Here is a 25,753-nt window from a genome sequence, read left to right as displayed (position 1 = left end):
GAAGGAACCACAAGACAAAATGACTGGAGTAGGCCGTAACATGCCTTAGGATGATGCTAGGATTTGACATCCCTGTTTTTCCTAGAAATAAGAAATCATGGACTAGTGGGAAGGCTTTTCCAGAATATCAGTACCTTCTCTAGTAATGTGTTAGGAAATCCTTAAATGCTATGTTAAAGTGGGAATGGTCCCTACTAAGTTAGTATTCAGTTCCTACAAAAGAGATTTCAGCACTAAACTTAGTGGTAGGGTATTACGATAAAATGAGAAAGTCTTAGCTAAAACCAAAACATGGCAGAGAACATTATGAAATTTTGTTTCTAATTCTTGGCAAGTAATGAATCTGCAGCACTACTAATACTGTCTTATTTACTGAGAGTCTTACTCCCTTTGTGCTGGAATAACAAAACACCACAAACTGTGTGGCTTATAAACAACAGAAACTTACTTCTCACAGTTCTGGAGGCTGGGAAGTCCAAGATTAAGGCAAAGTTGGTGTCTGGTGAGGAACCACTTCCTGGTTCCTGGACAGTGCCCTCTAGCTGTATCCACATAGGATGGATGGGGCCTCTCCCGGGCTTCCTTTATAAAGGCTCCATTCTCATAACCTAATCACCTCCTGACACCATCATCTTGGGGGTTAGGTGGGAGGCACCAACATTCAGAGCATAGCTTTTGGGCTCTGTCAGTTTAAAGCTTTGCCTGTTTCTTTCTGTAGTGTTAAGTGAAGGCTTCTAAAGACCAGCTCTTGAGGAAACCAATGGTGCTGAAAATATGCTTGAAAAAAGCTTGAAATTGAAGTTAGTGTTGATGTAGCTGGGCGCTACCTACCCTGGGGTTATCCAATTGCAAAAATAAATGGAAGTAAAGTACTATGAATTATCCAATTTGTCTTCCTCGGTTGAACTTCTTAGAAAAAGTGCAGCCTTAATTTTTCTGTGGGTTTGAACTATTGCCTGGACTCAACTTGTTTAAATGTTAAATAAAATATGTTGTCTCTTCTCCCCACAATGAAAACATTCTTTCCTTACTGCCAGTTAATTCCAGTGGGGTGGGAGGCGATTTCAGGGTTTGCTAGTCCAGAATCATAACGTAGTAGGTTCAAAATCATTACCATGTCTATCTAAAGGTAACTCTGACTCAACCATACACAGATAAAAACAAATAATTAATGGAGTTTTTTAAGTGGGAAGAAATCCTGGAAAATCCTTTTACTTTCTGCTGGGACCTAAAGCAGAGAGCTTAAAGGTGCGGTTCCAGCCACCAGTGAGCAGAAGACCAGGGAGGAAAGTCCTTGGGTGCCCAGGGCCTAACATGAAGATGAACAGGATGGGAAAAAGCACTTCCTTTTTGTTTAATCAATCCTATTACTAGCATTTACCTTCCACTGGTGTAAATGTTGTAATCGAGGTAATCGGACCATGCAGGAAAGGATCCAACTTAATTGCGTGTGTTCAGACACCTAAAGAAATAAAATAGAACATTAACAAAAGTGCCCAGTGTTGTCTTGCATATGAGGAAAAAACTAAACAGACAAGTATTACCTTAAATTGCTGAATATACCCCAAATCAAGGTTATTAAAAGAAAGACAGGTAAAGGGGGCTTAGCTCTGATTCAGGACACACAGATTTCAGAGAAGCAGAAATCATAAAGCCAATGACATGATTACTAATCTAGTGTTTCAATCCTCTCCTCATCACCCCTAGCAGGTGGGTGGCCGGACTCTGCTTCAGCATCTTCAGTGAGAGGGTTTCATTATGTCCTGACATATCTATTCCATCTTTAAGAGGCCAAGGTTGCCCAGGAACTGTGGCTTATGCCTATAATCCCAGTGCTTTGGGAAGCCAAGGTGGGATGATTATTTTAGGCTGGGAGTTCCAGACCAGCCTGGGCAACATAGTGAGACCTCCATCTCTACAAAAAATTTCATAAGTTAGCCAGGTATGACAGTGCAGACCTGCAGTCCCAGTGACTCGGGAGCCTGAGTTGGGAGAATCACTAGAGCCCAGGAGTGCCAGGTTGCAGTGACTGTGAATACCACTGCACTTCAGCCTAAGCAATACAGCAAGAGACCCTGTCTCTAAAAAATTAGATAAATAATGATTCATAAATAAGTAAATACAATTTTTTAAGAGAAGCCTAGCTTATTAAGGAGACACAAACACGCACTCATACAAACTGGTTCCAAGTCCCCCCTACATGACTTCTAAATATATAAAAGCAGCTATATTACCTTATATGTAAATGGTAGAGAAAAATACTGGACTTAAAGGCTGAGCTCTTTAATCTGGAGTGATTTGAAAGCTAGGAATACTCTATCATCTCATCATCCCAAAGAGTATTGGATGATTGGAGATTAGGAGTAAGTTCCTAATTCCTCCTCTTCTTCCTCCTTTCTTTACTTCACTTAATGAAGAGGTCTAGTCAATAAAAAAAAATTCCCAAATTTGTTTTTGTTTTAACCAAATTTAATCAAGCAACCAAACCTGGCAACAACTAGGATGATTCTTGTGCCCAGGCCATACTCTGATGACCTAGAATTTAAGTCCTACGCGTCTCATTCCTGGACCCTGGGGAATCCTAACCCTTCATTGATCGTGGCTTTTATGTGGCCATATGATTTCCTTAAAAAGCACAGACTGTTGCCAACTCTGCAAAGTGGCCCCAAATGTGTTCTCTGTGGGTTTTGCAAAAGGAACATAAAGGAATGGAGCCGAATCAGCCCAGGCCTATTTTACTAGCAAGGAATCGCCATCTGGTGTAAGATAGTTTCTTCTTCTTTTTTTTTTTCCTGCAGTTATATAGAGGGAAGAGTTGTTTTTCACGTGTTTGACAAGGAATCACTTTTAAAGTTTTGCAATTCCCTGGGCTGAATCTGTCATCTTTCTTCCAAGAAGCATTTGGGTTTCATTGAGGGCAGTGACTTTGACAGCACTGTCCATGCAAATTGATAACAACTGCTGTAAACAAACAGCTATCAGACAAAAACAGCAACCCTGGATGTAAGCAAGAGGATTAGAGTTACTTCCAATCATCAGGAAAAACACATTCCCATTAGAACTAATAAAACTAGAACTGACTTTGGCATGAAGAAATAGAAGAGAACTTTTTTCTTCTTTACTGAAATGAGAGAAAGGAATGAAAACACAGAATATAACCATGGACACGTGGAAAGAGACAAGATGACGCCTCTTTCACTCTGCCTCAAATGCTTAGCTTTGGTAATATGCAAAAAGCTACCACCATGTCTCCATAAAGTCAAGTATTTTCCTTGGAGTAGCTTTTTATTTGGACATATGGAATGAAACTTACTTAATATTCTGCAGAGATCTTCCTGGTGTTTCCAAAATAGGGAGCATACAATTAATTCAAATTATCCTCCTATAGAAAAGTAGGCAAGAGGTCGAGAGCAATTACATTTTCATAATTCATCTTCAATAGTTATATAAAAAGAGTGGTATACTTCCAGATTTGGCTCTCTTGCTTCATCCATATTCATGACAATTGCTTGGAAGGTTTCAGATTTCTACTTGGGGGTAAAAATAAAAATGGAATCTTAAATATAGTATTTTCTGACTTACGCTGTGAAACTGCAAGCTATAGAACCTGTTTTAGCCATAGGAGAACAAAGGCATGGGACCGTAAAATGGCTTATGTACGGCCCACAAACAAGTCAGCAGTGATGAGTAGAAAAGATCTAAAGATTGCTGACTCCAACTGCAACAAGTAAAGACATGCATCCTTCAGTTACAGCAGTTTGGCCTATCTTATTCGCTGCTGGAAGATGTAGCTGGGTACACTGTAGGTGCTTAATAAATATTTATCAAGGTATGACTGATACCAAAGGCTTCAGAAGGAACAGGACCACTATATCTGGCAACTGACGTGTTAGTAATCCAGGTAAAAGCAGTTTTAGAGGAATAATTGGGCTGGAAGCTAAATTGCAGTGGGCTGAAGAGTAAGAGTAAGACAAGTTGTAAAGACAGATATGCAGGAAGCACAGCAGAGTGGTGAAGAGCTCTATCTCCGGGGTGGGGCGAGCCCCACCTGAAAGCTAGGTGAAAGCTAGGTCTACCACTTACAACTCGAGTAAATGACTTAGTTTGCTCAGTCCTGGGTTCTGTCATCGATGAAATGAAGTTAACAATAACATCCTCCTGACAGTGCTTTCAAAAGTACCTTGCACACAGTAAGTTCTCAATAAATGGTGCCTATTGTTATTATAGACCATTTCTAGAAACACTTTTAACTTTTCAAGATAATTGTACATTCACACACCCAGTTTCCCTCAATGGCAACCTCTTGCCTAGCCATACTATCACAACCAGGAAACTGAATTTGACGCAATCCATCCCACTCTATTTATTTTTCACTAGCTTTACAGGCACTACTCATGTGGGTGGATTCAGTGCTATGTACTTTTACACATGTGCAAGACATTTATTTTTTAAGGAAGGATTGAGATGAGAGAACTGATAGGAGTTACAGAGCAAAAATTTTGTTTTGTTTTTTAAGCTGGGATAAACCTACTGCTACGTTCTGAGCAGAGGAGAGCCACTGAAGAGTCGGGAAAGGGGACAATTCAAAGAGGAAGAAAGGAACAATTCCCAACTTGGACAAAAGAATGGATCGCTGAAACATCTTCCACTGAAACAGGAGAAGGGAAATAAATGCAGACGAGGATCTATCTAGTGAGGTAGGAGTGGAAGACAGAAAGTTAGAGGAAATCACATCTAATGGGCGCTGTTATCTCAGAAAATAGATGACAGGGTGACTAGACATGGTAAGAAATCTACTCAACAGAATTGCTGGGTTTGATAGGAAGGAACAAAAAACTCTTCCAGACTGGAGTTATATAAGCCTTTAAAAAAAAAAAAAGTGAAAGTATTATTTTATTCTTTCTCATGCCACCTCTTATCTTTATGCAAGTTGACTGTACATACCATTTCTGGTGAGAAAAGTCAGCTTCCACCTCTAATCTGAAGAATCATCTACCTTCATGTGTAAAAGAAAAATGTAGTCATCATTTATTGTACATCCAGGATATAACAGCACTGAAGAGGTCCAGACTAGGAAACTGAGATTCAGGTCTGGGTTTGGTCTTTTGAAATTTCATTTCTCTGGTAACAGATGAATCCAGCTTCTATCTCTAGATTCTGCGGGATGTATCAGCTACCTAAATATCTCTGCCTTTATGGTTCCATCAGCCTTTCTACCAAGGGTGACCAGATCCAAGTCCACTTGTTTTTTAGGGGCCTACAGATTATTATAGAGACTTTGACAGAGACACTTCTGTGAGGACACACAGGGTGCTAAAGTCTCGGCCTTCCCTCGTCAGCGGATTTCATCTTCAACTAGCCCCCCAAATTAGAGAGAGAAAGTGAAGAGACAAGAGAGTTAGATAAGCCTTGATACTCTGCAGATGTTTCAGTGAATGAAAGAGGACAGGTGATACATAAACTAGACTAGTAAGGAACTAATAGTCTTCATAGTAGACTAAAATGTCTGCCTAAGAACAATAGAAATTTCAGAAAAATTATATCAGTTGACTGCACTTTTAATTCCCTTTAGTCAGTCAGTAAGGGTTTCTAATAGGATCCCCAAAGTGCTAAACATAAAGAAAGACCTTAGTAAATTAAACAGCTTCAAAATTAAATTCTTTTTATCAAACACCACCACTTAAAAAGTGAAAAGGCAAGTCACAGGCCAGGAGAATGTACTTGTAATATCTATATGAAATATGTAAAGGACTATTACAAATTTATAACAAAAAAGCAGATGATACTATAAAATTAGTCAAAACTATGAATAAGTAATTCACACAACATAAGATATCCAAACAACAAATTAAAATATCAGAAAATATTCAACATCATTAATCATCAGAGAAATGAAAATTATATGCATTAAAAGCAAACTTAAGGTACCATATGGTATCACTACACATTCATCAGAATGATTAAAGTAAAAAAATCAGCAGTATCAACTATGGCAAAGATGCTGAGTGGATGGAACATTTACTCCCATACACTGCTGTGGAATGTTGGTTGACATTGACTGGTCAACCAACTTTGGAAAACTGACAACTTCCACTAACATTCAACATTAACATACCCTATGACCCAGGTATTCCATTTCTAGGTATATATTCAACAGGAGTGTGTGCATATGTTCCACAAAATATATGTGCAAAAACACATTTTTAACAGATTCAAATTCTAAACAATCCGAACAACAGAATACGATAGCAATGGGGATGAAAGAATAATTACATGCAGTGACATGTATCAATCTCAAACATAATATTGAATAAAAGAATCCAGACACATACTGAATGAAAGGAGTACATACTGAATAACCTCATTTATACACTCTTTATAAACAGGCTATCTTGAGGGTAGGGGGAAGTTAGTAATTGGAAAAGTGAATGAAGGGCACTGTGGGTACTATTTACAGAGGTGTCTTCAGTTGAAGAAAATGGACTAGGCTGTCTACATTTATGATGTTGCATTATCCTATGTCCTTGTATAAAGTCTATATCAAAAAAATTTTAAATATTAATATAAAAATTGAGTCATGAAATAAAAAATGCAATAGATGTGATAAACATTAGAGTGTACATAACTGAAGTGAGAATTAGAGAATTAGAAAATAGAATGAAAAAGCATCACTCCATACAGGAATAGTTGGTCCCCCAATAAAAGCCTACTCTAGATCCTTTCAACATGGTTAAGAGGGAGAATGGGTTCCCATCACTGAAGAAAGGTAAAGACACCAGAGCTACCACTGTGTTTGATGAGACCCAAGCTCCACTCCGCTAAAATTGCTCATTGTCACCAGTGCTAATGGTTGGGGTAAAGTCGTCAGCTTACCTGAGTTATTCAGCAGCCTTTGACAAAACTGATTACTCCTTCCTCCTCGATCCATTTTTTCCCCCTTGGCTGCCCCCAAAGTGTTACATTTTGGTAGTACATTTTGGTAGTACTTTTCTCTATTTCAACAGTTTCTCTTCTCAAGTCTCCTTTCGCTGGCTCTTCCTCCACTCCCTGACTTAACATTGCTGACATCTAGGTTTTAGTCCTTGTTTCCCTACTTCTATTCCTTTTATACAAAACATTCTTTTTGCAATTTCATCTCATCCCATTGCTTTAAATATATAGTCTATATAATTGATGACTTTTGAATTTATAACTTCAGCCAGACCTTGCTGATTAACTCCAGACTCATCCATCCAGCTATCTATTCAGCATCTCCACATGGATATCTAATGGACACCTCAAACAAAATTTCTGATCCTCCGTCCCTAGCCTTCCCTGCCCACAGTTGTCCCATCTCTGCTGATGGCAACTCCAGCTTTGCAGTTGCTTAGGCAAAAACCTTGGAGTCTTTCTTCACTCCTTATTCTCCCACATCCATATCTAACCCACCTGCAAATCTTGTCACCTCTACCTTCGAAATATAGAGAGTCCAAAAATATATACACACATTTAAGAAAGAAAAAACTATATTAAATTTGTAATACTCAAGTCATGTTTCACTTCTGCAATTACAAGAGGTGCTCAATGTCATGTGTATTCATCTTTTGGTATTGGCATATATTGAGCATTACAATTATAATACAGTTTTTTCTTTCTTAAAAGGTGCACACATTTTGGGGCACCTTTTGTATATTGAATCTCACCACTTCTATAGCCAGCACTCCAGTCTGAGGCACCATCAGTTCTCACCTGGAGCACTATATGAGCAACTTAGCTGGTCTCCCTGTTTCCACCCCAGCAACCCTACAGTCTATTCTTAGCAAGGCAGCCTAACTATCCCTCTTAAAACATGGATCATGCCACTTCTCTGTTCAAAATGCTTCACTTCCTTTCCATTTCCTCAGAGTAAAAACCCAAGTCCTCATTATGGCCTGTGAGACCTGGCACTATTGTCTCTTCCTTTTCAAGGGAGTCTAACCTTCCTGATTCAAATCCTACCTTTCCCCGCGTCTGTTCCTCTCCAGTCATTCTGGCCTTCACCTTAGGGGCTTTTCACCAGCTTTATTCTCTGGTAAGAATTCTCTTCTCCAGAATATTCACCTGCCCAACTCCCTCACCTCAAGTCCTTGCTTAAATATTATCTTATCAAGGGGCTAGCCCAGACCACATTGTTTGAAATAGTAATCTATTCCCTTCAACCTCACTCACAATTCTCCTTAATCTTTTTCTATATCATTTATCAGCTTCTAATATACTTAAAGTTTGGCCTATTTATTACATTCATTATATTTATTGTTATTTTTAAACAGGGTGTTGTTCTATCATCCATACTGAAATGCAGTCCCATCATCATAGCTCACATCAACCTCAAACTCCTGGGCTCAAGTGATCCTCCTGCCTCAGCCTCCCAAGTAGCTGGGACTACAGGTGTGTGCTACTGCACCGGCCTAATTTTTCTATTTTTTGTAGAGATGGGGTCTTATCTTGCTCAGGCTTGTCTCAAACTTATGACCTCAATTGCTCCTCCCATCTCAGCTCCCCCCAGTGTCAGGATTATAAGTGTGGGCCACCACATCAAGCCTAGCTTATTATTTATCTTATGTTATTCCAACAAAATGTAAGTACCATGGCAACACAGACTTTTGTCTGATTTATTCACTGATGTAAGATGAGTACCGTGCATGGTATGCAGGACACGGTAAGCGCTCAATAACTATTTATTAAATGGATGCATACATTAACTTAAAGGTTTGTTAATAAGGAAATAAAAATAAATAAATAAAATGTGGCACAATTATATAATGGCATGCTATAACAACAAATAAAAGAAATAAGCAAGATTCATATGCACAAACCTGGATCAATCACAGACAACATTGCTGTGTGAAAAAAAGTAAACTGCAGAAGGGTACTACGATATTATACCACTTGTGGGAAATTGTTAAACCGCACAAACAAAAATACTGTATACTGCTCATGGAATTATACATGAGAATAAGTATGAAAAATGGGCAGGATTGATACACACCAAATCCAAAATTTTAGTTGACTGTGAATAAAGGAAAGGGACACGCTACATCAGCTGTAATCTTTTTAAAACATAAATAAGCCAAAGAAATGCAACAAATGCTAACAATATTCATCCATGGTGCTGGGAATACGAACATTCGTTATATCATTCTCAGTATTTTGCTGTACTTTCTTAAAAATTCAAAACATATTTAATTAACAAAATGAGTCCAGGATAGCATGGTCCACAAAGATATAGCTAGGGTATCAATCAAGCCCATTCAAGCAATTAACTGGGTCAGTAAATCCTGAATCAAATCTGTATGCCCCTTAGGATATTGCATTTTCCCATATAAATGTCATCTTCCCAGCAATCAGGTCCTTTATGTTTTAGTTAGGACACTTGGAAGACTATTCAGACCACAAATTTCCATTTACTGCTTCCTCTCGGAAACGAGCAATTTCATGCTGTTATTTTTATTAGACTCTTATCATCCCCATGACAAATCTCCTTAACAGGAACCTTGTTTGGAGTTCTGATTTTAATTAAAAGAGCTCTGTATCAATGATGAATGCTCATTCTCTTCAGCGGGTCTGCCTCCTGTCAGTACTTGTGTCTGCCAATGAACATCTGTACGTATCTGGAGTTCCCTATGCTTTTTCTTAGTCCAATACTTCCAGAGCTAAATAGTTCCTAAGAGCCTGTTCCTGCTTTAAAAGTCACTACCACCTTATTTATATTGCTTATTTTTTGTGTATGTGTTTATCTGTGGCAATATATTCATTAGCTTTTCCAGGCTTTACTGGATAACAATCCTCAAATTTAAGTGCCTTACAGAAACTGTCTCTTTTCCCCCATGAACAACATGCATTTATTGAACATTAAGTAGGTGCCAGGCCCTCAGGAGCAGAGGAGATTTCCCTGTAAACCAAGTAGACAAACATCCCAGCTCTGGTGGCTTTTATAATATATAGGATTGGGGGGAGAGAGACAATAAATAGAGAAAATGTAGTGAGATGGAGATGAGGATGACAGTGAAAAGTAAAGCAGGACGCAGCACAGGGAGGCCAGGGCTCCTTGGCTCTGACAGTTGTGGAAGACAAGCCCAGTAGAGCATGAAGCCGGCGGAAGAAAAAGAGCCTTGGCGTGGTGTCCTGGTGAGTGTGGAGCCAGGCAAGGAAATACCCAGCCCAGAGGAGGGGCTGAAGGCGGTTCTACCAACAGCATTAAAAGGAGATGATGCAGGTTTTATTGAAGATTTTTGGTCATCCAGAGGCCAGTGCGAAGCTGAACCCTGCTCTATAAACATGAATATGGAACCCACAGTCTCAGAGAAAGCTAGCCTAGACTAGTTCTCTCCCCACATCCATTCATCAGCACATCTTTTTTTTTTTTTTTTGATACAGACTCTCACTTTGTCACCCTCTGTAGAGTGCCATGGCATCATAGCTCACAGCAACCTCCAACTCCTGGGCTTAGGTGATTCTCTTGCCTCAGCCTCCTGAGTAGCTGGGACTATAGGCACCTGCCACAAAGCCCAGCTATTTTTTGTTGCAGTTTGGCTGGAGCCAGGTTCAAACCCGCTGCCCACCCTCCATATAGGGGCAGGCACCTTACCCACTGAGCCACAGGCGCTGCCCTATCAGCACATCTTTGAAGGAGAGAATACCTTTTCCCTGTCTGCAAACTAGAAGTGCTAGCATCCAGAAGAGGAAAGATGAGCTTCTCTGAACTGGATGTTTTTTTTGTTTTTGTTTTCGTTTTTAATTTTTAAATATTACAGGGGTACAAAAGTTTTGGCTACATATACCAATTGTGTTATGCTTGAGTCAGAGTTATTAGGGCGCCCACCGCCCAGCCAGTGTTCACTGTACCCGTAGGTCGGGTTTCCACTCATCCCCTCGTCTGCCCTGTGCCTGCTTGATTTCCATTGAGTTTTCCTTCCCTCTGTGCACATATGTGCTTATCGGTTAGTTCCAATTTAATGGCAAGTACCTGTGGTTTTGTTTTTCTATTCTTTAGATGCCTCACTTAGGTTCGTGGTCTCCAGTTCCATCCAAATTGTTGCAAAAGACTTTAAAGCATCTTTCTTCATGGCTGACTAGTATTCCACAGTAGACACAAACCACATTATGTTAACCCAGTTGTGAATCTATGGGCACTTAGGTTGATTCCACATCTTTGTAATTATGAATCGTGCTGTGAATAAGTCTTTTTGATAAAATGACTTATTTTGCTTTGAGTAAAAATCCAGTAATGGAACTGCTGGCTCAAATAGTAGGTCTATTTTTAATACTTTGAGGAATCTCCCTACTCTTCTCCATAGATGTGGACCTAATCTGTAGCCCCACCAACCGTGTGTAAGCATTGCTGTCTCACTGCATCCACACCAGCATCTACTATTTCTGGATTTTTGAATAAAAGCCATTCTAACTGGGGTAATGTAATTATTTCATTGTGGTTTCAATCTGCACTTCCCTGATAATCAGAGAGGTGAACACTTTTCCGATGTTATTGGCCATTTGTCTATCTTCTTTTGAAAAGCTTCTGCTCATGTCTTTTGCCCACTTTTTTATGGCATTGATTAATCTTTCCTTACTGATTTGCTTGAGTTTTTGTAGATTCTGGTTATAAGTTCTTCATTGGATGTATAGCTTGCAGTATTTCCTCCCATGTGGTAGGTTATTTGTTCTGATGATTATTTCCTCAGCTGTGCAGAAGCTTTTTCATTTAATCAAGTTCCATTTGAACTTGATTGCCATTGGGGTCTTCATAAATTCTTTGCCTAGGGCTAATATTGAGAAGAGTTTGCCAACATTTTCTTCTAGAATTCTTATGGTTTCATGACTTACATTTAAGTCTTTTATCCATCTTGAATTAGTATTTGTGAGTGGTGGGAGATAAGGATCCTGTTTCATTCTTCTGCATGTGGTTATCCAATTTCCCCAGCACCATTTATTGAATAGGGCTTCTTTTCCCCAGTGTATATAGTTGTGTGCTTTGTCAAAGATCAGTTGTGGATTGTTCTATATCTGGCTTCTCTGTTCCGTTCCATTGGTCTATATCTCTATTTTTGTGCCAATATCATGCTGTTTTGGTTATTACAGCCTTGTAGTATAGTTTGCAGTCTGGTGATGTGATGTCCCCAGAGTTGTTCCTTTTGCTCAAGATTGCCTCAGCTATTTGGCCTCTTTTCTGGTTCCAAACGAAATGTACAATAATTTTTTCTAAATCTGTGAAATATGATGTTGGTATTCTGAAGGGAATTGCGTTTAATCTGTAAATCACTTCGGGTAGCATATATATTTAAGAACGCTAATTCTACCAATCTATGAGCAAGATGTTTTCCCATTTGTTTGTATCCTCTGAAAATTCCTCTTCAGTATTTCCCAGTTCTCTTTGTAGAGTTCATTCACCTCCTTAGTTAAGTATATTACTATGTATTTTATTTTCTTTGTAGCTATTTCAAATGGTATCATATCTTTGATTTGACTCTCAGTTTAGCTATTATCGTTAGAAATGCTACTAGTTTGTGTACATAATTTTGTTACCTGAGATTTTGTTAAATTTATTTAGTAATTCTGGGAGTCTCTAGGTGGAGTCCTCTGGGGCTTCCAGACATACATCTTGTCATCAGCAAAAAGTGATAGTTTGACCTCCCCTTTCCTGGTTTGGATATCCTTTATTTCTTTCTCTTGCCTGATTGCTTTAGCTAGGAATCCCACCACTATGTTGAATAGAAGTAGGGATAGTGGGCACTGTTGTGTTCCAGTTCCAATTGGAAAGCTTTTGATTTTTCCCCATCAGTATGTAAGTATGTCTGTCATATATTACTTTTATAATCTTGAAATATATTCTTTATAAACTTAGTTTATTAAGGGATGTTATTATGAAAGGTGCTGAATTTTGTACAATGCTAGTTTTTCTACATCTGTTGAGATGATGACATGGTCTTTGTTTTTACTTCTGTTTATGTGTTGAATAAGCCCACTTGGTCATGGTGGATTATTGTTTGATACTGTTCAATTTCAGTTTGCTAGGATTTTACTGAGGATTCTTGCAAATAAATTCATAAAGGACATTAGATTGTAGTTTTCCTTTTTTGTTCTGTCTTTTCTTGGATTTGGTATCAAGTCGTGATATTGGTGTTATAGAATGACCTGGAGAGGATTTCCTCCTTGTCAATGTTATGGAATAGTTTCTGCAGTATAGCTACCAAATATTCTTTGTGGCTCTGGGAAAATTCAGTTGTGACTCCATCTGGTTTGGGGCTTACTTTTGTTGGAATTTTTTTTTATTACTGCTTCAATCTCATTGCCTAGTATTAATATGTTCAGGAACTCTATTTCTTCCTGACTGAGTCTTGGGAGGCTGAGTGGTTCCAGGAAACTTGCACATTTCCTCTAAGTTTTCAAGTTTATGTGTATAGAGATTTTCACAGATGATGCTTTGTATTTCTGTGGTATTAGTCATAATATCTCCTTTTTCATTTCTGATTGAGTTTATTTGAGTCCTTGCTCTTCCTCTTTGGGTTAAGCTAGCAAGAAGTCTATCAATTTCATTTATCTTTTCAAAGAATTTGCTTTTGATTTCATTGATCCTTTATTTGTTTTCCATTTTGCTTGGTTCTATTCCAACTTTTGTTATTTATTTTCTTCTTCTGGATTTTGATTTGGTTTGTTCTTCCTATTCTAGTTTCTTGAGATGTGTCATTAGATTGTTAATTTGTGATTTTTCTGTCTTTTTGATTTAGGCATTTAAGGCTATGAATTCTCTCCTTAGGACTGTTTTTGCTGAATCTCATAGATTTTTTGGTATCTTGTGCCCCCTTTATCATTTAGTTCATAGAATCTTTTGATTGGCATTTTAATTTCCTTATTGACACAATAATCATTCAACAGCAGGTTGTTTAATTTCTAAGACTTTGCGTAGAATCTAGTGTTTCTCTTGTATTTGACTTTATTCCACTGTGGTCTGAGAAGATACATTGTATGATTTCTATTTTTGTGAGTTTGTTAAGACATGCTTGTGGCCTATGATAAGATCAGTCTTGCAGAATGTTCCATGTGCTGATGAAAAGAATGCATATTCAGTAGCTTTGGGTAAAAAGTTCTGTAAATGTCTGTTTGGCCCATTTATTCTAGAGTCTTGTTTAAGACCAGTGTTTATCTTCTATGTAGATGATCTGTCCACTTCTCTTGGGGTGGTGTTTATTTTCTGATTAGATGATCTGTCCTCTTGTCAGTGGGGTATTGAAGTCCCAGATGTTATCATGCTGCTCTCTATACCCTTTCTTAGATCAGTAGGGTTTGCTTTATGAGTCTGGGCATTCCTGTGTTAGGTGCATAAATATTTAGAATTTCATCTAAGTTAAGAAGTCCTAAGTTAAGTTACTAGGTTTCCTTTGTATGTCTTCTTGTTGTGTTGCTGCCTTTACCATTATATAATGACCACTTCTGCCTTTCATTTTATTTTTTTTAGACAGAGTCTTATTCTGTTGCCCCTGGCTCGAGTGCTATGGCATCATAGCTCACAAGAACCTCAAACTCTTGGATTCAAACAATGCTCCTGCCTCATTCTCCCTAGTAGGTGGGACTAGAGAATCCTGCCATGACAGTCAGCTATTTTTTTCTATTTATAGTAGAAATGGGGACTCTCTCTTGCTCAGGCTGGTCTCAAACTCCTGAGCTCAAGAGATCCTCCTACTTCAGCCTCAATGTGCTAAAATTGAGGCTGAGGTAGCAGCCACCGCACCCAGCCATCTTTGTCTTTCTTTACTATTCTCTTTATTTTTATTTTTTATTAAATCATAAACACATAGATCACATATACATTAATGCAGTTATGGGGTACAATGTGCTGATTACATATAGAATTAGGGACGTTTACATCACACTGGTTAATATATACCTCTTGTTTAAAGTCAATTTTATCTGAGATGAGAATGCTACAGCTGTTTTATTTGGTTTCTGTTTGCATGGACTATTTTTTTCCATCACTTCACCTTGAGTCTTCACCTTGAGTCCTTGCGGGTTAGGTCTGTTTTCTGGAGATAGCAAATACTTGGGTAGCAGTTTTTCATCCATTCAGCCACCCTGTGTCTCTTAGATGGGATATTAAGACCGTTCACAATGATGCATAGAATTAAAATGTGGGATATTGTTCTTTTCATCCTGTTGGGAAGCGCCCTATTGCTTTGTTTTATCTTTTATGCTACTGTTTTATATGAGCTCTGAGCTTTAGGTTTTGGGTGGTTTTACATTGGTTGGTTTTTTATTGTGCTGATCCATGTATAAAGTGGTTCTGAATGTCTCCTGCAGGGAGGAGGACAAATTCCCTCATTATTTGCTTGTCTGAAAAGTCTTGATATCTCCTTCATATGTGAAATCTAATGTTGCAGGATAAAAATTCTAGGCTGGCAGTTGTTCTGTTTAAGAAGACCGAAGATGCAGCCCCAATTGCTTCTGGCTTGTAAGGTCTCAGTTGAGAAGTCTGCAGTTAGTCTGCTGGGTTTTCCTTTGTAAGTTAATTGATGTTTTCACTTCACAGCTCACAGGAGTTCTTTATTCATGATGATTGGGCTAATCTAATGACTATGTGTCTTGGTGTTTGCCTCTTTGCAATGAATTTCCCATGTGTTCACTGAGCTTCTCGTACCAGGATGCCTAAATCTCTAGCAAGGGGCATTTTCCTTAATTATGGTTTTCCAGACACTGTGCATTTTCTTCTTTATCCTCAAGGAAGCCTATGATTTCTATATTTGGCTGTTTAAAATAATCCCATATTTCTTATAGGTTTTGTTCATTCCCCTTAATTTTCTCTCTTTTTTTTCTTTACTGAGTTTATTTGAAAGAGTTGTCATTGAGCTCTTGAACTCTGAGATTCTTTCCTCTGCTGGGTCAAGTCTATTCTTTTTTTTTTTGAGACAGAGCCTCAAGCTGTCACCCTGCGTAGAGTGCTGTGGCATCACAGCTCACAGCAACCTTCAACTCCTGGGCTCAAGCAATTCTCCTGCCTCTGCCTCCCAAGTAGCTGGGACTACAGGCGCCCATCACAGCACCCGGCTATTTTTTGGTTGCAGCTGTCATTGTTGTTTGGCGGGCCTGGGCTGGATTTGAACTCACCAGCTCAGGTGTATGTGGCTGGCGCCTTAGCCGCTTGAGCCACAGGCATCGAGTTGTCAAGTCTATTCTTAAAACTTTCCATGGAATTTTTCATTTCCAGAAATCCTATATATTTTTTAATATGTTGATCTCTTCAGCAACTTTTTCATTCACTTCTTATATTATTTTTCTGGTTTATTTGAGTTGGTTTTCCATTTTTTCTTGGATTTCATTGAGCTTGCTTATACTCCATATTTGGAATTCTTTGTCATTTCGGTATTTTCATTCTGTTTGGTGTCCATTGCTAGAGAGCTGGTGTTCCCTTTGTGGGGGTGGTATCTTTTTCTCTGATTTTTCATACTTTTGGAATTCTTTTCCTGATTCCTTTTCATCTAAGGCAGCTGTCACTTCTTATTTTTGTATTTTCTTTTGTTTGGACAGGGCCTTTTATTCCCTTCCCCCTTGACTCCTCAATGATAATGGAGTATGTGTAGCATATGCTGGGTAAGAACTTTTGGCTTTGCTTGTGGATGCTTAGATGGTGGTCTAGGTTCTGGATGTTTGCCTTGGTTACATATATCCTTATGTGGTGGTTTTCTCAGTTGCTAGTTGTTTGTAGGCTACAGCAGTGGAAAGCTATGTGTGGGGCAATATTCCCTGTCTTTGATGAGGAAGGATGAAGGTCTTTGACATCCTCTCTCTTTCCTCATCCCTATGTTCTTCTTAACAGTGTGAATTATATTGGCACACCCAGTTTAATCTTGGAGATAGTAGGTGGTACTTATGGGTAACAGCCAACCACAACCTGTATGATTGAGCTAAGAGTTGCTATAAAGGAATGTGCAAATTGACCTCCCAGTGAGTAGGTGGCATTTGCTGAAAGGAATAAGCTGCAGTGTTGTTGGGGGCGGGGGCATGTGACTGGCTCTGGCACCTCAGGAGAAGCACTCGAATGCCCCACATAGAGAGTGGGTCCCTGAAACATCTAGTTGAGTCCTCATTCTCCACCACAGGAGACGTGAATGGGGGAGTGAGACTGGGCAGGACTGGATTGGTTGAGTTGGCCGCAGGCCCCACAAAATCTCATATAGTAGCTGTTTCAGCAGGGATTAAATGTCTTCTCCCCAGCTTCTGGGAAATGCCATAGAGTGGCTCAGTTTATCCCACCCACTGGGGTGGAGATGGACTGCTGGTGGAGATGGGGGCTATCTGGGATCCACAATCTGGCTGTTGGGAGTGGGTTTCACTCTCCTCCCAGCTTCCCTGCTCTGGGCTCTCTTTTTGGCATCTGCTGGCAGGCAGGAACTCAATTAAACTGAGTTCCCCTATGGGCTGGGAGCTTCCCTGTCCCAGATCCTGCCCTGGGCTGAGAGTGCAGCTTTTCTGTGGGGGTAGGGGTGCTCCATGTGCGCTGTGGCAGGACCCACACTGTCCTCTCTTTTTAGTTCTGCCCCTGTGGGCTCCCTTGCCTCCCAAGATTACTTGACAAATCTCCCTTCTCTGACCCTCAGTAACTTGATCAAGTCCTGGGAGTACAAGATCTAGCATAAAGGCCTGTCCACAGGTTCCCGAAGATCAGTCCCTAACCATGCTAGGGAGAAGCACACTGGCCACAAGTTGCCTGTGGAGTATTCAAGCAGGTTTGATGTTCCTCTGCTTCAGGGTGGTCCCTGCCCTGATGGTGTGGGTCAGAAGCAGCAGCAGGGAGGCTCAGTCAGCAGGGAGCTCACAGTTCAAGCACCCCTTAGTTCTCTGTAGGTCTTTAAAGGGAAAGGTCTGAGCCTTACTTTCTGTAGAAGCCCCAAAAGAGGGGAAGCCGGAGCTCAAGCCCCAAGTCAAGGATTTCTCTCAGCAGCTGCAGTTAGGGGAAGCAAAGGAGAAGTAAGAGTCTGAATAGAGAAAAGCTAGCACTCTGGTCATCTCTGTCCCTTTCTCTGGAAGGCAGCCTGCCTAGAATGTCCAGGCTCTGGAGGTCAAGCAGAACCCTTGGGACCCAACAGCCCTCTGTCACTTTTGCAGTTTGGGCCAGAGTTGGTGTGGGGTTGGGCAAGAAGAAAACTGAATTGCTGAAGCTCCATGAGGAGGACACTGGTGTAAGATGGGTGGAGAAGCAAGATAGTACCTGCCACCTTGGCTCAGGTAAGAGCTGAAGTCCGTGGGAGGACACTGGTGCATGGTAGGTGGGGAAGTAATATGGTACCTGTCAACTTGGCTCAGGTCTATGGTGATGGGAAGCACCCCAAGGGGGCTAGCTGCCTGGTGCTTTGTTATCAAGAAGCTCCCAGTTCACTGGCAGCAACAGTGTTTGGCTCACGAGGGCAGAAGCCCTCTGGCCTCTCAGGAGCCCTCTGCCAGTGATGTGAAGGTGCAAGGAACAAACTGCTCCACATACTCTTTTCCCTGGACTCCAAGCCTCTCAACGTTGACCTCTGCCGGCATCCTGCTCAATTGTGTCTGTTCCACAACCCCTTCTCATGGAATGTCTTATAAGTTGTGACACTTTTCTATTGGAATTATACACGATATGATAGTTTGTTTTTTTCTTTTTCATCTAAAACTTTTCTTTCTTTCTGAGATGATCTGGCAGCTGGTGTCTCTGGCTAGCCATCCTCCCAAGCTCCATCTCCTTCTTATTCATATTACATATTGATACCTATAGATTGGTTATAATTTCTTTTACTTCTTATTCCAGAATCCAAACTGGACAAATAGTATAGAATGTTCCATTATTCTCATTTCAGAAGGAAAAACAGCAAGAGCTAGAGCAAACACAGAATGGTTTTGAAAGATCCTTCCTGGACGTGGGATATGTCTGGCCACTAACTTTCTACTGGCTAAAGCAAGTGACATGGACCCACCCTCAGTGGGGTAGGAAGAGATGCTTCTCCCATAGCACACACTGCCAGTCTCAGAGCCATGGGTGGGCGCATATACTACTTCTAAACAGGAGCTAGCAAATTGCTTTCCAGTCAAATTTGGCTATGGACTGTTCCTGTTCCACTGATGGGCCAAGAATATTTTTTGCATTTTATAAGGGCAGTCAAATTTTAAGAAGAGAAGAAAGAGAAAAAAGGAGGAGGAAGAGAAGAATGCAAAAGAGAAGAAGGCAAAAAGGGAGTATTGGCAATGGTGCTGGTGACAGAGACCACGTGAGCCTGCCAAGCCTAACATGTTACCAACTATCTTTTCACAGCAAGTTTGATAATCTTATAAGAAAGAAAAATGAATAATTGGAAGCAATAATAATCTACTATAATATATCCCTAAAATTAGCTGCCTTGAAGAAGAATAAGGCTGACCTTTGGAGCTCTTGACGACAGATTTTTTTTTAATCAAACTTACCTTTTCAGTAACTTTTTATTTTACATTTCCATGTGTGGTAGCCCCAGGAACTCAAGTCCAACAAAATAAATAAGACTTTTGGACTATATCAAAATTGAAAACTTCTTTGTATCTAAAAACAGTCAACACAGTGAAAAGGAAACCTATAAAATGGGAGAAAAAATACTTGCAAATCTGATCTGATAAGCAAAACACTGAGAATATAGAAGTTGTCCACAGTTCATGTGCACTTTACTGTGTTAAACTATTTTAAATTGCACACGAACTCTATGTCCACCCTCATAAAGAATTCCTACAACTCAACAGCCAATAAATGGGCAAAGGACTTGAATAGATATTTCTTCAAAGATATATATAAGTACCCAACAAGCACAAGGAAAAAGATATGCAATATCGCTACTCATTAGGGAAATGGCAATCAAAACCACAATATGATATCACCTCACATCCATTAAGATTGCAGCTAACAACAACAACAACAAAAAAAACCCTCCAGAAAATAGCAAGTTTAGTGAGGATATAAATAAATCTGAAGTTTTATTCAGTGCTGGTAAAAAGGTACCATGGTATAGCTGCTATGGAAAATAGGATGGTGATTCCTCAAAAAATTAAAAACAGAATTCCCGTAGGAGCCAACGATTCCACTTCTCAGTATATACATAAGAACTAAAAGCAGGCTTTCTAACTGATATTTGTACACTCATGCTTACTGTAGTACCATTTCCAAAATGTGGAGCAGCCCAAATGCCCCATGATGGATGAATGAACAAACACAATGCAGTATACACATAATATGGGATACTATTCAGCCTTCAAAAAGAAGAACATTGTGACACCTGCTACAATATGGATAAAACTGGAGGATGTGATACTGAGTGGAATACGCCAGCCACAGAAAGACAAATACTGTAGGACTAGTCCTGGATAAAGCATGTACTTGAGTGGTCAAACTCACAGAAACAAGTCAAATAGTAGTTGCCAGGGGCTGAGGGGAGAGGGAAATGAGTTATTGTTTAATGGGTATAAAAATTTCAGTTTTGCAAGATGAAAAACTCCTACAGATCAGCTGTACAAAAATGTGAGTATACTTAATACTAAAGAACTGCATATTTATAAATGGCTAAGATAGCAAATTTAATGTTGTGTATTTTATCACAATTTTTTATTTAAAAAGGCTGTGTATGACTTTCCAAAAGGGACATATTAGTTTGCATTCCTACCAGCAGTGCAGAAGTGTTCCCTTTTCTCCTCAACTCTGCCAGCATCTGTGATTTTGGGATTTTGTGATATGGGCTAATCTTACTGGTGTTAGATGATATCTCAAAGTAGTTTTGAGAAACCCAAGTGCCCATCAACCCATGAATGGATCAATAAATTGTGGCATATGTACACCATGGAACACTATGCAGCCATAAAGAAAGATGGAGACTTTACCTCCTTCATGTTTACATGGATGAAGCTGGAAAATATTCTCAGCAAAGTATCTCAAGAATGGAAGAAAAAGTATCCAATGTACTCAACCCTATTATGAAACTAATTGTTAACTATCATAGGAAAGCTATAATCCAACTGTGGTCCAAGAATACGGGGAAAGGGGAGGGGGGAGGATGGGTGAAGGGAGGGTGATTATGGGGATCATGCCTATGATTTATCCTATAAGGGTACATGTGAATCTTTCTAAATGTCGAATATAAATGTCTTAACACAACAATTATGAGAATGACATGATGGTTATGTTGGCCAACTGGATGAAAGTATTTCAAATTATATATGGAAACAACACACTGTATCCGATGATAGTATTAATGTGCACTAATATTATTTAATAAAAAATAAATAAATAAAAAGGGTATATAAAGAAACATATAGAGGAAACGTACTTTTTAAGTGAGGAAAAATGGTTAAATGAATTATTTTTAAACATTAGATAAAGGGGCTGGTTTGAGGCAAAAAGGAAAGGTTTGGTTTCAGATCTTTTGTGGAAAGACATTCAAATAGAGATCTTTAGAAGACAGCTAGAAATACAAACCTGGAATCAGGGAGAAAGTTAATATCCAGAAACAAAATCTGAGAGAAAATAGTTGAGAAGTTATGAAAGTAGATGAGACTTTAGAAGGATGGAAAACATACAGAACTTTTTATCTCATAGCAGAAATTCTAGGAATTAAAGAGCAGTCAAGAAAAGAAACAAACTGTCAGAGGAGTGAGAGAAAAATAAATTACTGCAGTATTGATGGAATCAACATAAAGTTGAGAAAGGAACAACTGGTCAATATATCAATGAAGCAAAGAAGTATAGAAATATAAGATTGAAAGTCTAAGCCCAGGGAATCTGGAGGTCATAGTGTATTTCATTAAAAAAAAAACAAAACAAAAAAACACCGAGTTAGGTTCTGTATCTTGCAATATAAAGCAAAGAATACAAAACATTTGTATGTCTCTTGTAACATATTTTTTATTTGTCTTTTATTGCACAATGTGATGTTTTGATACACACATATTTAAGGAGATGATTACTGCAAGTGACATATCCATCATCTCACGGAGTACCTTTTCGTATGGTAAGAGCACCTAAATTTTTTGTTTTGATTCAGGTAAATAATGCTTAGACAAGGAAAAATGTCAATTAAAAATATTTTGAAAGTTAAAAAAATGAAAATTTCCAACCATAAACTGGTCTCCATATTCTTATCCTAAGCTCTATTTAACTCTTGCCTATAATTCCCGGCAGTAAAAATGTCTTCATCTACTTCAAAGCACCATCTGAGACAGAGCCTATCTCTTCAGTACTTCCCTGGGACTGGGGTCGACAGTGGAAACATGGTGTCATGGTGCTTGTTGCTGGTCTCCAATATTTGAAGAAGTACAGGGAACACAATATATCAACAAATCAAATAATTAGTTTAGTTTCCTGACTATATTTGTGAGCGGGGTGTTTTATGGTTGCATTGTGAGTGAGGTTTCAAAGATCTTTTGAGATTTTCATGCCGTCTCTATTTTGCCTTTAAATGTTTGATAGCTACACTAAACTACCTGTAGCATTCCCTATGCTACACAATTCTACAGGGTTTTTTTTTTTCTTTGTTTTGCTTTATATAACAACATCCTAAGAGCCTATCCATTTAAAAATATATATACATATATGTAGTAAATCAACTCTAGTGGGCATAATTTACAAACAATAAGATGTGCCCATTTTGGCTTAATTGTTGCATGTAATGAATTTTGACCAATCTATACCAACCAATATAACAATCAGGATATTTCAATCCCCCCCCCCCTGAAAAGGTCCCTCATGACACTTTCCAGGCAAAGTGCCCCTACTCCTATAAATTACTGATCATTCTGCTGATCATTCCATCTTTGCTATGGAATTAATTTTGCTCATTCCAAGAATATCACATAAGTGGAATTATACAGTATAAAATGAATCATTTTATGCTGGGGTTCTATCACCCGGCATGTTTCTGAGATTTCTCCATGCTGTTAAATACTTCTTTTGATGGTTGAATAGTATTCCATTGACTGAATATGCCACAACTCTTTATGTATTTAAACACTGATGAACATGCAGGCTGTTTTTAGTTTTTCTCTATTGTATAAAAAAATACCATGAATATTTTTGTATAAGTCTTTTTGAAGACTATGTTTTTGTTTCTCTCGAGTAAATACCTAGGAGTAAAATTGCTGGATCACATCATAAGTATATGTTCAAACTATTCTCCAAGTTGATTTTCCATTTTATACTATTACCAGCACTGTATAAAAATTCCAGTTACTCCATATCCTCATCAAAATATAGTATTCTCAATATTTTTATGTTTAGTTATTCAAACACAATGGTATCTCACTGGAGCTTGATTCTGCATTTTTCTGATACCTGTAATGTTGAACTCTTCATGTGCCTATTAGCAATCTGTTATCTTTGCTCATGAAATGTCTGCTTAAATACAGTACCCATTAAAAAACTTAGGTTCTCTGTCTTATTATTGAGATAAGAGTTCCTTATACACATGTATACAAAGCTTTGTCAGATGTATGTATTGTGAATATTGCCTCCAACTAAAGGGTTACCTATTTATCTTCTTTTTTTTTTTCTTTTTGTTTTTGAGACAGAGTCTCACTATGTCGCCCTCAGTAGGGTGTCCTGGTGTCATAGCTCACAGCAACCTCAAACTCTTGTGCTCAAGCGATTCTCTTGCCTCACCCTCTCAAGTAGCTGGGACTACAGGTGCCTGCCACAATGCCCAGCTATTTTTTTTTCCAGGTGTTATTGTTGTTTGGCAGGCCCAGGCTGTGTTCGAATCCACCAGCCCCAGTGTATGTGGCTGGTGCCCTAGCCACTGAGCTACAGGCACTGAGCCCCTATTTATTTTCTTAATAGTTTTTTTTTTTTTTTTGAAGACCAGAAGCTTTATCTTTTGATAAAGTTAAATATATTACTAGTTTCTTTTATGGCCGGTGCTTTTTATGTACTATTTAAAAAATGTTTGCCTATCCTAAGGTCTGGAAATTTTTCCCAATGTTTTCTTCTAGAAGTTTTATAGGTTTTGTTTTTACATTTAAGTCCATGATGGTATTAAGGTATTTTTTCTTTTTAAATTAAAAGCTTAAGAGTCAAGATTCATTTTCCCCACATATAGCTAGCCAGTTAAAGACCTAACACTATTTGCTGAGAAGACCATCCTCTCCCCAATGAATTGTTTTGATAACTTTGTTGGAAACATTTGACCATATATATGTGGGTCTACTTCTGGATTTCATATTTCTTTCCCAGGTAAGTCCACACCACACTGTCTCAATTATTATATCTGTATCACAAGCTTTGAAATAAGGTAGCGTAAGTCTTCTATTGTGTTTTTGGTTTCAAAATTGTTTTGGAAATACTTTGCATTGCCTTATACATTTCAGATTCAGTTTGTCAATGTCTATAAAAACACATGTTGAGATCTTAATTGAGATTGTAAAGTGTGTATAAATCAATATAAAATGAATTGACATATTATTAATGAGTTTTCCATCTAAGAACAAGTCTTACACTTCTAGTAAATGCTGAGGAGCTCTGTGTCAGTTTTCTTGGGCTGCTATAACAAAACACTATGGATTGCATTGCTTAAACAACAGGAATTAATTTCATAGTTCTGATGGCTAGAAGTCCGTGAACAAAGTGCCTGCACGGTAGGGTTCTGGTGGGGAATCTCTTCTAGCTTTCATGCTGTGTCCTCACGTGACAGAGGATGGGAGGGAGGAGAGAAGGAGAAAAACAAAGAGACAGAAAGAAGGAGAATATGAATCTTTTTGCCTCCTCTTCTAAGGTCACAGACCTATCAGATTAAAGCACACTATATAGCTTCATTTAACCTTAATTATTTCCTGAAGACCCTATCTCCAGATATAGTCCACTGAGGACTCAACATCTGAATTTTGGGAGACACAACTCAGTCAACAGCAAACGCCTACTGAATGAACCTTACCACAGATAGCAATGACAAGCAACACATAAAAATCAACTGCCTGAAGTTGTAGAGCAATCAAAAGCAGATGGAAACTAGAGGGATGTGCCCTTTATAACTGTCCTTTTCTATGGCTTTTTGTCTAAGGACAGTCTTTAGTTGAAGCCATGAAAATCACCTACGTATGATAGAAACCTGCATTCTTACCAGTTTGAAGAATCAGAGAACAAAGTTTGGGAGACCATAATGGCAGGAAAATGAGCAGAGTGATTCCTAAATGACAAGTCAGGAGTGGCAACCTTACCTTCTGTGTATAAGCTCTACCTAAATATCTGGCCAACTCCTTAATTCCACATGAATACGGCAGACCCCAAGCTGCCCAATTATGGCTAAAACAACTTGTGAAGAATTTCAGATGTTCCTCACCACTGGATATAGTTTGGAGTTTGAGTCTAGCTAAGTTAATTGCCTCCTGAAACAACAACAGTTAAAAAAAAAAAAAAAAGATATTCTTCAGGGAAATACAACAGAATTCAGAATCTCTTCAATTTAATATTCAAGATACTAGCCAAAACTACTAGACATATGAAATAAATAGGTAAACATAATCCATCCTTAAGAAAAAAGGCAATTAATGGAGATCAACCCTGAGATGTTTCGATATTGTATTTAAGTGATGAAAATGTTGAAGGCAGTGCCTGTGGCTAAGTGGGTAGGGCGCTGGCCCCATATACTGAGGGTGGTGGTTCAAACCCAGCCCTGGACAAACTGCAACAAAAAAATAGCCAGGCGTTGTGGCAGGCGCCTGTAGTCCCAGCTACTCAGAAGGCTGAGGCAAGAGAATCACCTAAGCCCAGGAGTTGGAG

At 38.8% G+C, this 25,753-nt stretch overlaps 1 protein-coding gene across 3 annotated transcripts in view; it reads right to left on the bottom strand.

The window, feature by feature from the left end:
- WARS2 (tryptophanyl tRNA synthetase 2, mitochondrial) overlaps positions 1-25,753 on the bottom strand; it is a 101,429-nt gene that overhangs the window by 17,795 nt on the left and 57,881 nt on the right. For all 3 annotated transcript variants that reach the window (XM_003793813.3, XM_023515515.1, XM_023515516.1), the window contains one exon: positions 1,382-1,462. In XM_003793813.3, the coding sequence (XP_003793861.1) occupies positions 1,382-1,462 (81 nt within the window). The remainder of the gene's footprint in view (positions 1-1,381; positions 1,463-25,753) is intronic.

The sequence above is a fragment of the Otolemur garnettii genome, unplaced genomic scaffold (assembly GCF_000181295.1).
Source record: "Otolemur garnettii isolate 467f Iridium unplaced genomic scaffold, OtoGar3 scaffold00073, whole genome shotgun sequence".
Lineage (NCBI taxonomy): Eukaryota > Metazoa > Chordata > Mammalia > Primates > Galagidae > Otolemur > Otolemur garnettii.
The sequence above is the reverse complement of the archived record's forward strand: the minus strand, read 5'-3'. Positions and strand labels throughout refer to the sequence as shown.